The following is a 15,462-nucleotide window of genomic DNA, read 5'->3' as shown; positions in this document are numbered from 1 at the left end:
TTTCCGGACTTTCGTCCGTTTTTCGAAATATTAGCGTGTTAGACCAAGTCTCCCAGTTCTAAGAATTGTCATATCTAAGGGCCTAACAATTACAGAACCGAATCGGCGAGGTGGATGGATTTTTTTCCTGATCGATTTCGAGAGTTTGAGATGGCCGAGAACGCCAGATGCGGTGGACAGAACCGCTTCTCTGCAGCTGCACTCACGCTCTGCAGAACCGGTACCGACGCGATATAGTTTCTTACGCAAAGTCACACCACCACCAAATTTCTGAGAGAGATCGTGTGCAAAACTGTATTCACCATCACATCCATCCAAGGAAAATCTGGCGCCCCGCACCCCTGGGACATAGGTTCGAGCGGCTGCTGCCCCCTTTTCTCTTGCTTCTCCCGCCATGACCGCGGCCACTGCGCCGTCACCGTCACCAGCTCCATCCGCACCCTCACAGCACGCACACACCCCGACGCGTCAATCGCCCGTCGCCTCCGATGGTGCACCGTCGTCGTCGTCGTCGCGTCGTCACGATGGCGCCCCCCCTTCAGCAGCATCGCCTGCCAAGGTGACCATCAACACGCTCAACAACCTTGGCACGATCGCCAAGCCCATCGATCTAGCCTCGCCGCCCGCATCACCGACCTTGGCCGCTACCACGCTCTCGGCTTCCGATACCGTCGCGTCCGATTCAACGCGTTCACTCCAGCATCAGCCGTCACCATCACCATCGGCTGTATCGTCGGCAGGAGCGGACGCAGCAGTAGCAGCACTATCGCGTATCAGCAATGCGTCACCGACTTTGCCGCGACCGCCGCCCTATGCTAGCGCGTTGGCGACGCCCAATCGTTTGCTGCCTCCCACTCCTCTCGGCAACGCGAGCGATCGAAGTGGCAACGTGTCATCATCTGCATCAGCCTCGGTTTCGACCCCTTCCAAGTCGGCCCTCCTGCCGACTCCATACAAGGCGCCCAGGTTAACGCAGAGCGGATCTTCCGAATCGTTTGCTACGGCGTATCCGACGCAGGAGACGCGTCAGAAGTATGCTTCGCCGTCCAAGCCTTTGCCCACCGCATTGGGCGCCACCCCGTCTCACAAGCGATCATGGCAGTCATCAGGCTCAGCCGATCTCTCCAACAAGAAGTTCCGCCCCACCGCTTCAGCCATTTCTTCTCCAGGTCCTGTCGCGTCATCCACACCGTCACCGTTAGCATCGGTCATCGCTGCGCTTCCCACTATGCCCAAAGCAGGCGCGTCTGCCGCTGTTGCTCCGCGACCACCTCCTGCCGCAGCTTCGACAACAGGAAGAGCTGACAATGCCTCGTCTGGCGTCACCGTCACCAATATACCCAAGCCTGGAAGCTCCATCTCTAATCAAGCAGGCGCTGGTCCGCTCAACTTGACACCTGCCATATCCGGGGTGCAGCTTTCCCCAACCGTAAAGGATGAATACCTGTCCTTGCTCCAAAAAGCTGAACTGATCGACTTGGTCAAACAGCTCGAGAAGCAGCTCACCGATCTCGTCGAGGCACCCGCTGGCTCGTCCACGCTCTACCGTCAGGCTCGTGTCTACCCTAATCACATCCACGTGCAGATGGACAGGCTCAAAGCACGCCAGCGCATCGAAGCGTCCACCACTCCTGCTCCTTCGGATTTGAGCCTCAAGGATGTCTACTCGCTGCTCAACGCAAGCGCTTCCGCATCCACCACATCTCCCTATGCCCGCACAGCAGGTGCGACCCCACGACCTTCCAGCAGCCCCGCCTCTGCGCTCACTGGTCGACCCGCTTATACCCCGCCTTCGGCGCCGCGTCGCCCCCTTCCCACGCTTCCAGCTGCTTCTGCCGCAACCAGTTTGGCTCGTGGCATCTCTACTGCTGGAGCGACAGCACAGAAGGTGTCCACGAAGGACACGAGTCAAAATGCATCGCTCACAAATTTGATCAACTCCATCAACGCCATGGTTCGCCAGCAGAACCAGCCTGCGCGCGGTCCCAATGGTGCACCTCTTCCACCCGCTCATATGCCTTCCAGTGTCTCGTCTTCGCGTCCCGCCTTGCCTCCTGCCGCTGGCAAAGGACGTCCAGCGACGAGTGCGCAACCTCAGATCACCCCCGCCGCTTTGCGCAGCATCGTCGGAGATGGGCCTATGCCGTCCAACGCTGCATTGGCAGCCGCGATCGCTGCACACTTTGGCGGCAACATACCCGCCAACGCCGCAACAGCAGCAACGCCGCGCCCGGCATCTGCATCTGCAGCATCTTCAGCAGCTGCCGGCACGGGAACGCGCGTTGATTCTGCAGCTGCCAATGCATCTTCCACAGCTGGTCGCACGGCCCCCGCTTCTGCCCTTGCTTCCAGCCCCGACAAGGACCTATCGGAAAAAATTGCGGCCATTCTCGGATCGTCGTCGTCCTCGCAGGCCACCATGCTGGGTCCTCAAGGGTTACCGCTCGCTCCTGCTACCTCGGCTCCAGGCTCCAGTGCAGTTCCTATTGGCAACATCGCCGCCATGCTGTCCAGCTTTGCTGGCCAGGCAAGCTCCCCTACGGCGTCGGCCGGTTCTCCAAGCGCAGCAGCTCGATCTGCAACTCCAGCTGCTCAAGGCCAGGACAGTGCGCTCTCGAGTTTGTTGCAGCAGCTCGAGGAGGCCAAGAAGCGGCTTCCATCGCAGTCCACAGCGTCACCGGCCCCCGTCAATGCTTCCACAGCATCGCAGGCTTTCAACTCCGTCCGATCCGCCACCAACGATCCCATCGCCATCTTGACCGGAGTCAGCGCCAACCCAGTCTACACTCCATCGTACACAGCTGGCGCGAACGCAACATCCTCACCGATGATGGCTGGCAGTCGCTTAGCGTCGTGGTCACCCGATCCACAGCCCGTCATCGTGCAAGGTCCGCTGGGCACGAGCACGCTGCCATCGTACGAAGACATGATTGTCGAGGGTCTCCGCGTCATGGGCCAAGCGCCACCACGCACCCTCTTCAATTGGATGCAGGATACCTATCCGCTCACCAAAAAGTTCCGTCCCTCTGCGCACCAAGCTCTGCAAAAGGCGTTCAAGCGAGGCAGGCTTCTCAAGACTGGCAGTCTCTACCGCATCAACCAGGCGTGGTCGGACCCAGGCGAGTCTCGAAAGCCGACGCGCAGACCTCAAGTGGGAAGGGACCATCCCATGGTCACGCCAGGTCTCAACGGCGAGGTGTTGGCGGTGAGCCCGCTCAAGGACAGCCAGGCTTATCGCAACGTGGGCGATTCCGGCCTCCGCGCGTATGGCAAGGGTCTGCGAACAGGACCTCGACCATACGGACAGCCAGGTGCAGCGCCGCTTGCCAACCCAGCCAGCACCATCTTCCCAAGCGGTTCAGCCACAGAGATCTTGCTCGAGTACCAGAAGCGCATCGGCAAGAAGATCGAGCCAGACTCGGTCCGATACCTGTACCAGCTCATCCGCTCCGGTCCCAGTGATGGGTCTATGGAAGAGATGCTGGCGCACATGCTCACGCAGACGGGCTACCACGATGCTGCTGCCGAGGCTACCGCTGCCGCTGCTGCTCAAACTGCTGCCGCCACCGCCGCCAGCATGTCGTCGACGATGCCGTCGTATCCTCGACCAAGCATGCCTATGCCAGGCATGGCAACAGGCATGTCGGCGCCTTCGTCCTTGCTCGGTCGATCTGGTGCTTCCGCTGCTGCTACTGCTGGCGCGCCGGATCAACGCAGAATGCCACCCATCTCGCCGGCCGCGGCAAGGGGCCCGACATCGCTGCCCCTGCCCACTACGAGCGAGCCTACGATGATGCAACAGTTGGCGAGTATGCTCAACGATACCAGCTCACCCATCAACCCTGTGCTGGCCAACTCGATCCTTGGTCAATTGAGCAGCAATGCGGCTGCACTCGCTGCGGCTCGAGCAGCCAACCTGCCAGGTATGAGTGCCGGGCCTCCTCTCCCTGCCGTTCCCGCACGAACCCTCGCGCCTGCCTCTTCAGCTCCCCCGCCATCCGCATCGTCGCAGCTTGCTTCGGCTTTGTCGAGTCTCGCTGGTCAAGCACCGCAGCAGGATCTGGATTCGGCCGTGTCCGAGACGCTGGCAGCTGCGCTGCAGCAGATCGGCGCTGCGCCGACTGCCACCACCCGTGCTACCGCCTCGGAAGATGTGCCCAAGGAGGTACCTGCTACGCAGGCGGTCGCGCAGCCCAAGACTGTGGAAGCTACCGACGAGAGCTCGACCCAAGGCGTGGCAGCGGCTGCGCGGGAAGAAGGCGAAGAAGGCATCGATCTGGCCGAATACGAAGATGCGATCCGAGCACTCACTTCTGCGTTCGGCAATGCGGACGACGAAGCGGACTCAGAGGAATCCGATGTCGAGGCTGACGAGCGCGCGATTGCGGCTGCAGAGGCCGAACCGGACTCAGTGGACGTGCCAGCGTCCAACCCGACTCAACAAGGGGACGTGGTCGATACTGGAGAGCAAGCAGAAGGCGAGCAGGCAGGTGAAGCGGACGAAGGAGAGGATGAAGATGAAGTTGATGACGACGATGAGGCCGCGGAAAGCGGCGAGCAGATGGATCTCTCGGCGGTTCTGCGTCAGCTCACGGCATCGCTGCAGGCGCACCATGAAGGTACTTCTACTGCTCAGGCTGGCGACGAAGGCCAGGCAGCAGCCACCCAGGACAGCCAGCAGGAGGCCGAGGCGCCAGCGTCGACGGAGACTGAGCCGACGGAAAACATGGACGTCGATCCGCCCACCGCCGAGGAGCCGCGTGACGCTGAGGCCGAGCCCGAGACTGGCTCACAGGATGCTGCATCATTGCAAGCTCAGCTGGAGGCACTCGTGGCCAGTCTCGCCGCGAATGCAGGCAATGCGGACGATGACGACGATGAAGAAGAGGAGTACGATGAAGACGAGGATGATCAGGAGGGAGATGAGAACAACGCGGAAGCGTCAGGTCCTCAGTAATGATCAGGCAGGCTTGGCCGAGCGCAGAAGGACACGTCTCTTCGCCGACGCACTGGTCAAGTCTAGGGCGCCGGGTGGTGTTTGTACTTTGGTTGAAATTGTACTTGTATGAACTCGTAGCGGCTCCAGCATATGTATCGTGGTCACGCAATGGAATTGTAATTGTACACATGGCGCTACGTCGAGCCAAAGGGACGATCGGTGGCCCGATGGTACAAGCTCCTACGAACTGCCAGATAGCATGGACAGCATGAGACCGAGGCGCCTTCCATGTGGCTTTTAGGTTCGGTCCGGTCCAGGAGAGGGCAGAGCTCGCAGTCCGAGACGTTCAACGGGCAATGTCTCGCAAAGGTTCGGGAATGGAGTTTTCAAGATTTTCGATGACGTCACGCTATCGATGGGATGGGATTGAGGAACAAAAGGGCGCTGGCGACAAACGAAGCAGGACCCTCGTTCATCTGCAATGCAGGACACCAAGCATATGCACATGCTGTACCGTATCTAGGATTGGGAGATTGTTCGGCTTCGACACGGCTGCGGGCTGCGGATAACGGCTGCGGCTGCGGCTGCTGCGGCGTCGCAAAACGACAAAACTTTGAAACCAGAGTTGCGTGTGAGCACAACCAACGAAGCACGAAACTTGCATTACACCTCATCTCACAGTGTGCCTCTGATGACGATCCCATTTGGAGCAGGGCACGGGAGATCAGCTGAGAGACCGGGGCGGAGAATTTCCCATTAGTTCGGATAGGGCGGCAAAGGGCGCACAGTGATGAAGACGGGCAGGCCAAACAGCCGTCCTCTTTGAAGCCCCGACCGGCTCTGCCGGTGTATGATGGAACAATCAAAGTCGGAAAGGAAAGGAGAAGCTAATGCTTGTGAACAAAAGGAACAGAGAAGAAAAAAGAGCATGTGAGGAGGTCGGCTGCTTTTGCCCAAATGTGGTGTGGTTTGGAATTTTTCGGGGGTCGGTGGATCAGCACTTGCTCGGTGACGAAGTTGTACATTTTCTTTTCAATGTCCAGCTACGCGCTTTTCGGCCAATTTTCTTCTCAACAGCAACTGATGTGACTGCGGAATCGCTGCTGGCTCGAGCGTTCATGCACGTCGATGCTCGATGACCGCGTTGGCTTTCAAACCAACTTGTGTTTTCGCCCGCTTTCTTCTGTTGCACTTCAAAGGTGCATGGATCGCCTGCTGGCCTTGCGCTAGTCTAAGTTGGTCGGCTCTCTCGCCCTTTTTGTTTGGGATCGATCTTGTTTGTCCATCGACAAGCGCTGCTCTCGGCTCACCTCGCGCTAACTGAGCTGGTCGTCGTCGTCGTCGTCGTCGTCGTTGTTGCTTCGGGCTGCTTCGGTGGACCTCTGCGGGTTAGAGTTTTTTCTCCCACTCGCTGTCGAACCCATAATCAAAACTATTCCGATCCATCGATGTTTCGCAACGTCGTCAGTTGGTTCAAACGCTAAGCAAGTTTAGCCTTTTGTGTGATGGACTGCTTCACCAACAACGACACTGAGCATCCGCTTGCATGCGTGTAGCGAATTTTTCATGAGCCTGTTTGTCTCTCACTATCCAATCTGCGCACGCAGCGGCGATCCCGTCAGCTTCACAACAGCGCCTGAATGCGCGCCAGCTCTTGTGCACGACGGCACGATCCGTGAGCTAATAATTGCAGGTGCGTCCGTGCCAAGTCGCTGCCAAATCGATGCATAGGTCTCTCCTTCGTTGGCAATCTCTGCTCGCCCGGTGCAGAGGCCATTTGCCTGTTCTGTCGCGCTCGATCCCACCTCCCTCTCTTTGTGTCCTCAGGGTGCCCCTGCGTTCGCATCTCATTTTCGCGCCAGCCCAGCTTGACCCCACTGCAACTGCTACTTAAGCCTCGGCCTAGCCACGTCAACACTTCTTCTTCCTTCCTGATCCCATCATCGACATTCATCGTCACACATACTCTCTCCCGTCTCTCTTTACTTGTCAGCTCACCCCCTCCAGAACTACTATACATCATGTCCAAGGTTGCTGCTAGCGGTGTTATCCCCGGAAACATCTCCACCCAGCGCGTCAAGCTCAACAACGGCCAGGAGATCCCCCAGGTTGCTCTTGGTGTCTACAAGGCTCCCAACGATGGCTCCACCGAGAACGCCTGCAAGTGGGCCTTTGATGCTGGCTACCGTCACATCGACTCTGGTAAGTTCTCTCTGATCTTGGCTGATGCTTAGCGGCGATGGCGAGTGCCGTTGCAGCTCAAGCTTGTCTCTCTCTCACACACACATCATGACAGGCACGCAATACTGACCTTGGAACACCGTCTCTTACCACTTCCGCTTGGATCTCTTGCAGCCGCCCGTTACATGAACGAAGAGGCGGTCGGCCGCGCCCTCGCCGAGTGGACCAAGGAAAACAACGTGCCCCGCTCCGAGATCTGGATCACCTCCAAGCTCTGGGATGCCGACCACGACAAAGCCGCCGCCGCCATTGAGGACTCGCTCAAGAAGCTCAACGTCGACTACATGGACATGTACCTCATGCACTCGCCGGGTACCATGGGCCCCGAGAAGCGCCTCGAGGCATGGAAGGCCCTCGAGGACGCCGTCGACGCCGGCAAGATCAAGACCATCGGCGTCTCCAACTTCGACGTCGAGGAGCTCGACCACCTGCTCGCCAACTGCCGCATCAAGCCCGCCGTCAACCAGATCGAGTCCCACCCCTTCTTCGCCCACGAGGAGCTCCGTGAGGCCTGCATCCAGCGTGGCATCCACATCCAGGCCTACTCCCCCATGGCACAGGGCCAGGCACTCGACCGCCCCGAAATCAAGGCTATCGCACAGAAACACGGCAAAACACCAGCTCAAGTACTCCTTAAATGGGGCCTGAACCTTTCAAACATCATCCTCCCCAAGAGTCTAACCAAACATCGCATTGAGGCGAACGCGCAACTCTTCGACTTCGACCTGGACTCTGACGACATGGACGTATTGAACAACTTGGATGAAGGTACGTCGCAGATATCAATGTTGGTTGAAAAGTGTTCAAATGACTGACTTGTCTCCTACTTGCCTCCTAATTGACCGGATCACAAAAATAGGTCTCAAGGTCGGAAAGCTCGGTCCGGCAGGCACATCGCAGCCCCCTTCGCCTGGCGGAACCCGCCCTGGCTCCCGCAGGTCCTCTGGCTCTGGCGGTCTTTCGGGAAACAAGTTGCAGATGTCCTCCTCGTAAGCAGCGGCGCCTGTGCCGCAAGATCGTATGCTCACCATCGCTGCGCAAGAGCTGTCGCATCTTTGTAGCCTCCTCTTACTCGCGTCAAAACACTCGTGCATCACAACCAGCTTTCCTCCGCTCGTGTCTTGAGACAGTCATACCAATGTAATCTTCAGCCAGCATCACACTTCTGTAAATGACTTTCCGAGCTCCATAATGACCGGCGCACTTTGGCCGATAGTCCTCCAGACCTTGAGGCCATCCCGACGTTGAGCCTGAGCAGGTGCGCACTGACTGGTTTGTCCACAGGATGAGGGAACCAGTGACCACTTGGCATGAGCAGCATGAAGGCGGCAGCAACGGCAAGATCTTGGTGTTCCTGCCCGTTGTGCAAGCAAATCATGCACCGGCGTACCCGCACCTGGCGCCGTACACGACTAGGAAGGGCTGTGTTTTACAGAGAATTCATCTTCAAGCATCGCGTCCCCGCAATTCAGTATAGAAAAGACTCTGATGCGATACTTATCATTCGTCTTCAGACCTCTCAAGCGGATCGTCGGGAGACCAATTTGCTCCGTCATGACAGGGATGCTGTACCGGCTTGATACGATGGCTTCGAGTATTCAGGTGCACAGGCACCGACAGATACATTTGAATGTCCAATTCCCTCGCACGATCCGGCGTGATTTCTGGAAACGATAGAGGTGCGCAAGCCTTGGATGGTGGAAGAAACGATTCACTTGGGTCCGAGATTCAGTTTGGTCTCGCTCGAGTCGCAGCAGTGCCATGTCTATCTGGCATTCTCATCGTTCTCTTTTGCACTATCACACACATGAACGACGCCATCTTCGCTGAAGACTTCGATTGCCTTGAGGGCGAGCGGATGAAAGGCATGCTCCGCGCCAGGACGCGATAGAAAAAGACAAACGCAAACTTTTCACTGTCACTCCTCAGCATCAAGCCTACCTGAGAAATGAACACAGCGAGCGGCATCAACTGTCTGCAATGTCGTCGGCGATGGGCATAGTCTCCTAGGAAATGTTCTGCAACTCTTGATTTCGATCTTGGTCTGGGCAGTCTTCAGTCCTCGGACTTCATATGCCTTCCTCGAACGCCCGCCCCTCCCAAGATGAAAGCTATTTGCCAAGTTGCTCATGTGGCAGAACCCGAAGATCTTCGAGCTAGCGTCTTCAACTGGAGCTTGATTCGGCGTCGTCAACTTACCCGTCAACAGAGTCGCCAAGGTTCTCAGAACCCACCACCCCACAAGCATAGCAGAGGTCTGTTCTGAGTCTCGCGATCGGCGCTGTTGTACACCTCTCGCGAAATTCATATGAATTTTACGGTTGAACGATCTCACATGCGTCTTTCTGTCTCGCTTCGCGGAATGTGACAAATAACTTAGACTTGACCGGCTGTGCGCTGCAGCTGCATTGTGCAAGGACGCTCAGTGACGCCGCCGAGTACAACTCGAACCCCCTCTCTCGCTGTGTCGTCCTGAACACCACCCAACCGCTTCTCCCTCAACTGTATAGAGCGTCTGACTTGATCTGCTTCATACTTCGACGCTAACGAGAGCCGGATATGGCCGGCAACCGTCACCGCAAGGATGCTTGGCTCGTGTTCGCCTTTCTCATCGTGGTGCAGATCGTCTGCTTTCGTGGAAGCCAGCGCCTTCGCTCCCATCTCGCTCCTCAATCAATAGCATCTCCTGCTCGTATACAATGGTATAAGCGATCGGAACTTCCTGCGTTCGAAGTATTCAAGCACGCATCGACGTCGATCACAGTCACCACAACTGCGTCGAGCAAGGCTGCTACCTCAACAAAGAAGCAAAAGCAGCACCATTCCTCGACCACATCTGCGAAGACAGAGCCAACTTCGCCGTCGCAAGACCCACACGAGGAACCCGACCCGGTAGCATGTCAGCCCATACCGGTCGATCGATCGCCAAGACATGTTTGCAAGCATGTCGTCCAGCATTGCTCCGCCTCGGGTCACTTTGACTACCTCCGCTTCTACTACTGCGTCGGCGTCTCCTCCAATGAACTCGAACATGGACCGCCTTCCGATCCCAGCCCTGGCAAGCCGCGCTGGCAACCGGGCATCTCGGTGCTGCGATTTCTACGACTGTTGTGCATCCTCGTGTGGATGCTGTTTCTCTTCAGCTGGGTCGGCGTGGTGGCCAGCGACTTCTTTTGCCCCAACCTCAGCACGATCGCATCTCGTCTCGGCCTCAACGAAAGCACCGCCGGAGTAACCTTTCTCGCTTTCGGCAACGGATCTCCGGACGTCTTCTCCACCTTTGGCGCCATGAAGACCAATTCGGGATCGCTGGCCATCGGCGAGCTTTTAGGTGCCGCCTCATTTATCGTTTCGGTCATCTCGGGATCCATGATGCTCATCGCCCCCTTCAAGGTCAAGGCTTGGCCCTTTTGCCGAGATGTCGGCTTTTTCACCATCGCAGTCGCCCTCACGCTCACCTTTCTTTTTGATGGCAAGCTGAGGCGAAGCGAGACCATCGCCCTCATCGGCCTCTACTTCCTCTATGCTACCACCGTCATCGTCGGCTCGTGGTGGCAGGAGCGTCGACGCAAGCAGAAACGCAGGCTGGAGGCTGCTAGGGACGAGTACGACAGCCAGGCAGACGATCGATCCATCCTCAGCCGTGGCAGCATTCGATCCGAATCAAGAGGTCAAGCGACCCTTTCCGCTTCCCAACGTCTGCTAAGCCCGTCGGAATACGACCCCGACTTTGACCCTTTCGAAGACTGGGCAAATCGCAGAGCTGACCACAGTGGCGCATCTACTCCCGATTATCCGCGCAACGGCAGCCGCGCGCCGTCCGTTCACACTCCAGGCTCCTCCAATTCGCGTGCAACGATCAAGGCAACGCTTAGTGTTCGTCCCCACCTGGTACCACGCCATTCCCTGCTCTCTGCCATCGAGTTCCGCGATGTGGTCCAGAGCCTTCGTCGCGACGCCACCGCAGATCGCTCTCAGGAGATCTTCCAGAGCTGGGATCCCGAACGTTTCCTGCCGCATCATCACCACGGCAACCAACACATGCACCTCACCACAAGTGCTTCCGGGGAGCTCCGCACCAACAATCAGAGCAGTCCAGACCGATCTCGCCGTGCGGGGCACAACCGCGTGCTGAGCCTCGGTCTCGGCGTCGCGTCTCAGGCCGGTCTGGCGAGGAGCGCATCAACGAGCTCGGGTCGTCGACGTAGAACAGTTGGTGCTCATGACGGCGCAAGCCAGCATGGGGACAGCCACGACCAAATCGAGGCTTCCGGGAGTCGGGTTGGCGTCAGTGTAGAGGCAGGAAGCGTCGACGACCCCTGGAGAGAGCACCTTCCCGGCGACGCTTGCGAGCCTCTCGTCTCGCCCGCCTTGCCCTTGGACAACTCATCTCAGCAAGACCCTCTACACCAGACGACATCGCGCAGAGCGCTTCCCAGACTCGAGATTCCAGAATGGGACACCAAAGCGAGCAGAAGCGAACAAGCACGGCGCGCCCCCCGGGGCAACAAGCGCGAAAACACGGCAAGGTTTGCGGATCAAGGATCGTCGGGCAGCTCTCCGGTTCACAAAGACAATCTGGACAACTTTGCGAGCCAGAGGCGCGTGCGACCGACACGAACAGCCGGCGAGCTGCTTGCGTGGAAGTTGCGAGTCATCTTCAATGCGCTCTTTCCCTCGCTGCGCCACTTGCACGCCAAATCTCTGCTCGGTGCCGCCATCAGCGTTGCTACATCGCCTGCTATCCTGCTGCTCAATCTGACGCTGCCTGTGGTGGATGACGAGGCCGAACGCGCCGAGCGCGAAGTTGATCCGGCCGAAGCCGATGGGATCGGTGCAGTGCGACTCGAAGGAGACGAGGCACCTCTGCGCGCTGAGGGTCGCTCATCGGAGGATGGCCCCGCTGCAGACCTGGCCACATCGGCATCAACACACACGCAACTTTGGAGTGCAGAGGAGCGGGCAGAGGCGATCGAGGACGCCGAACACGATGCTAATGTACATCGAGATCAAGAGATTGCATCGGCGTTGCGGCATCTGCCCTCTATGGGTGGGTCTCCGCTCTCGTTTGGAAGCAGTCCCACGGGTCGAGCGGGTGCTGGTATACACTTGCCTGCAGCCTCGTCGTCGCTGCCGCTGGATCAGCAGACACACGACACAGCGAGCTTCGTTAGTAATGAGAGCTGTGAAGCCGAGGATCAAGAGATGCGGCGCTCGATTCGACGCTTCCTGCTCCTTTGCCAAAGCGTGTGCGCACCCACGTTTGTGACGTGGGCTATTGTGTCGTCGTCCGGCGCGCCGCACGTCGGGCTCAAGGTGGCAGTGGCGGCAGCGGCTGGCGCAATGTCAGCGCTGTTCTCGTTCTGGGCCATGAGGCGCCAAGATTCCGGCAGAGCGCGATTCTCGGACCGGACGCTGTCAGCGTTTGCGATGATCCGATGCTCGATGGGATTTGTCGTGTCGGTCATGTGGATCATGACGATCGTTGACGAAGTGGTCTCGATTCTGCAGACGGTAGGCATCATTGTAGGCCTATCAGACGCCATCCTTGGGCTGACAGTGTTTGCCGTGGGCAATTCGCTCGGTGATCTGGTGGCCAACATCACAATCGCCAGGCTTGGGCACCCGGTGATGGCGATCAGCGCCTGCTTTGCCGGGCCCATGCTCAACCTACTGTTGGGCATCGGCATCTCTGGCACTTGGTTGCTATCGGACGGGCGCAGTCACTGGGGTCACGATGGAGCGACCGGCGTCTATCCGATCGACTTCAACCCGACGCTGCTGGTATCCGGATTGGGACTGCTGCTGATCCTCGTTGGGACGCTGATTGCGGTTCCTATGAACCGGTTTGAGCTCACTCGACCGATTGGCGTGTCGCTGATTGCGGCTTATGGGCTTATCATGACGGTCAACCTTCTCACCGAGATCTTTTGGGTTCGAGGACACACTGTATTATAGGATATCATGTCGAAGAGCACAAACATGTCAAGGCTGTAGAATCTGAACCTCGCTTGGCATTGTCGGTTGTGGTGAGAAGAACGAAACGCCATGGCAACGAGCTTTGCCTCGTACAGGAAGTGGTGTGGTAGTCTATCGTACGAGTGACGGTGCTTAGGCAACTTGTGGTTGGCGCGCTTCTTCCTTCCTCTACTCGTCTCTGGAGAAGCGGCAAAAATGCGAAAATTGAATCTAACTCAAGCTGCCTGTCAAGCCTGAATAACTGGACGAGAGACAGCGATTTGCTGATTTGAAATGATCGGAAGGTCTTTGGGCGCGAAGGACAGTGAGTGGATGAGTGAGTGAGCGAATGTGTGGGTGAAGGTGAGAGGTGCTGCTGCCTTTTCGTCGCCGTCGCCGTCTCCACTTTGAGTTTTGTCAATCCTTCCATATCGCACTTCGTGACCACCACGACTCCTTACCTAACCTTTCCTTACCCCGCTGTTCAATCTTGCCCGCAAGCTGATTGTGCAAGCATAATTGGAGGTCGTCGTCGTCGTCATCATCATCATCATCAGGTAGCATCGCCTAACAAGCACCAACACTGCATCTTCCAGCGCACCCAAACTACCCCACCATACGCCTTCCTCTTTGTATCGTCAACATGTCGCCTTCGCTCTTCCGCACCGTTCGACCGGCAGCTCAGCTTTACCGATCGAGCGCACCCTCGTCGTCCAGCAGACTCCTCTCCACCACCGTTCGCCGCTCGCTCGCCAGTGAAGCCCAGGATACCACCCCTTCGTCCAAGGCGTTCCCGATTTCGCCCGCCACTTCGGCCTATACGGTTGAAGAGCTGCACGACAAGACCGCACAGGAGATCCTCAGCGAGGGCGGCTCCAGGAAGGACCGCTCGCTGCGTCATTTCACCGTTAACTTTGGTCCTCAGCATCCCGCCGCCCACGGTGTGTTGCGTTTGATCCTCGAGCTCAACGGTGAAGAGATCCTTCGAACTGACGTGAGTGTCCCGACCAACGCTCCACCGGCTTGCAGAAGATAGTGTGTCGACGCATGGCCCTCGCTGGCCATAGTTCTGTGTTCCAGCATACTGACTTTCTATCACTTTTCATCTCACCTATGTTTGCCAACTCCGCAGCCCCACGTCGGTCTCTTGCACCGAGGTACTGAGAAGCTCATCGAGTACAAGACCTACACCCAGGCTCTCCCCTACTTTGACCGACTCGACTACGTTTCGATGATGACCAACGAGCTCTGCTACTCGCGAGCCGTCGAGAAGCTGCTCAACATCGAGGTCCCCGAGAGGGCCAAGTGGATCCGCACCATGTTCGGCGAGATTACGCGTATTCTCAACCACTGCATGGCCGTCCTTTCGCACGTCATGGACGTTGGTGGTCTCACTCCCTTCTTGTGGGCTTTCGAGGAGCGAGAGAAGCTCATGGAGTTCTACGAGCGTGTTTCGGGTGCGCGTTTGCACGCCGCCTACGTCCGCCCCGGTGGTGTCGCATACGATCTGCCTCCCGGCTTGCTCGATGACATCCACAAGTGGGCCACGCAGTTCGGTTCGCGTGTCGACGAGATCGAGGAGGTCGTCACGGGCAACCGTATCTGGAAGGGCCGTACCATTGGTATCGGCAAGGTCACAGCTCAGGAGGCGCTCGACTACGGATTCTCCGGTGTCATGCTTCGAGGCTCCGGTATCCCCTGGGATATCCGCAAAGTGGCTCCCTACGACGCTTACGACCAGGTCGAATTCGACGTGCCCGTCGGTAAGAACGGCGACTGCTACGACCGATACTTGTGCCGTGTCGAAGAGTTCCGCCAGTCGCTGCGTATCATCGAGCAGTGCCTCAACAAGATGCCCGCCGGCCAGATCAAGGTCGACGACCACAAGCTCGTCCCGCCGCCGCGTGCCACCATGAAGGAGAGCATGGAGTCGCTCATCCACCACTTCAAGCTCTTCTCGGAAGGGTACGCTGTGCCACCTGGTGAGACGTATTCGGCCATCGAGGCTCCCAAGGGTGAGATGGGCGTGTACCTCGTGTCGGACGGAACCAACCGCCCATACCGATGCAAGATCCGTGCGCCTGGTTTCGCGCACTTGGCAGGTGCCGATTTCATGGCCCGTCACCACTACATCCCCGACATGGTCGCTATCATTGGTACCCTCGACCTTGTGTTCGGTGAGGTCGACCGTTAAAGACTTGTTCTTCTGGTTCTCGCTAGATATAGGCAATCCAAAGAAAGTACATGAACGATTTGTCTGCTACGCTTGCGTGAGATAGGGAGCAGAGAGCGATTCCGAGTTTTGCTCAGACTTTGCCGCGCTA

General features: G+C 57.9%; 4 protein-coding genes across 4 annotated transcripts; all 4 read left to right on the top strand.

Annotated features, from left to right (window-relative positions):
- Window positions 1-394: 394 nt before the first annotated feature.
- On the top strand, window positions 395-4,957 carry EX895_005747 (uncharacterized protein; the record flags this gene model as incomplete). The annotated part of the gene is made up of 1 exon (XM_029886339.1): window positions 395-4,957. One exon carries the CDS (start codon window positions 395-397, stop codon window positions 4,955-4,957), a length of 4,563 nt encoding a protein of 1,520 aa, XP_029737570.1.
- A 2,003-nt stretch (window positions 4,958-6,960) lies between these two features.
- EX895_005746 (uncharacterized protein) lies at window positions 6,961-8,173 on the top strand (the record flags this gene model as incomplete). The annotated part of the gene is made up of 3 exons (XM_029886338.1): window positions 6,961-7,141; window positions 7,295-7,948; window positions 8,040-8,173. 3 exons carry the CDS (start codon window positions 6,961-6,963, stop codon window positions 8,171-8,173), a joined length of 969 nt encoding a protein of 322 aa, XP_029737569.1.
- Window positions 8,174-9,739: 1,566 nt separating this feature from the next.
- On the top strand, window positions 9,740-13,138 carry EX895_005745 (uncharacterized protein; the record flags this gene model as incomplete). Its single annotated transcript, XM_029886337.1, has 1 exon — window positions 9,740-13,138. The coding sequence occupies one exon, from the start codon at window positions 9,740-9,742 to the stop codon at window positions 13,136-13,138; it is 3,399 nt and encodes a 1,132-aa protein (XP_029737568.1).
- A 643-nt stretch (window positions 13,139-13,781) lies between these two features.
- On the top strand, window positions 13,782-15,332 carry EX895_005744 (uncharacterized protein; the record flags this gene model as incomplete). Its single annotated transcript, XM_029886336.1, has 2 exons — window positions 13,782-14,132; window positions 14,271-15,332. 2 exons carry the CDS (start codon window positions 13,782-13,784, stop codon window positions 15,330-15,332), a joined length of 1,413 nt encoding a protein of 470 aa, XP_029737567.1.
- Between the last annotated feature and the right edge of the window lie 130 nt (window positions 15,333-15,462).

Source organism: Sporisorium graminicola, chromosome SGRAM_7 (assembly GCF_005498985.1).
Source record: "Sporisorium graminicola strain CBS 10092 chromosome SGRAM_7, whole genome shotgun sequence".
NCBI lineage: Eukaryota > Fungi > Basidiomycota > Ustilaginomycetes > Ustilaginales > Ustilaginaceae > Sporisorium > Sporisorium graminicola.
Note: the sequence above shows the minus strand (reverse complement) of the source record. Positions and strands in the feature narration are given on the sequence as shown.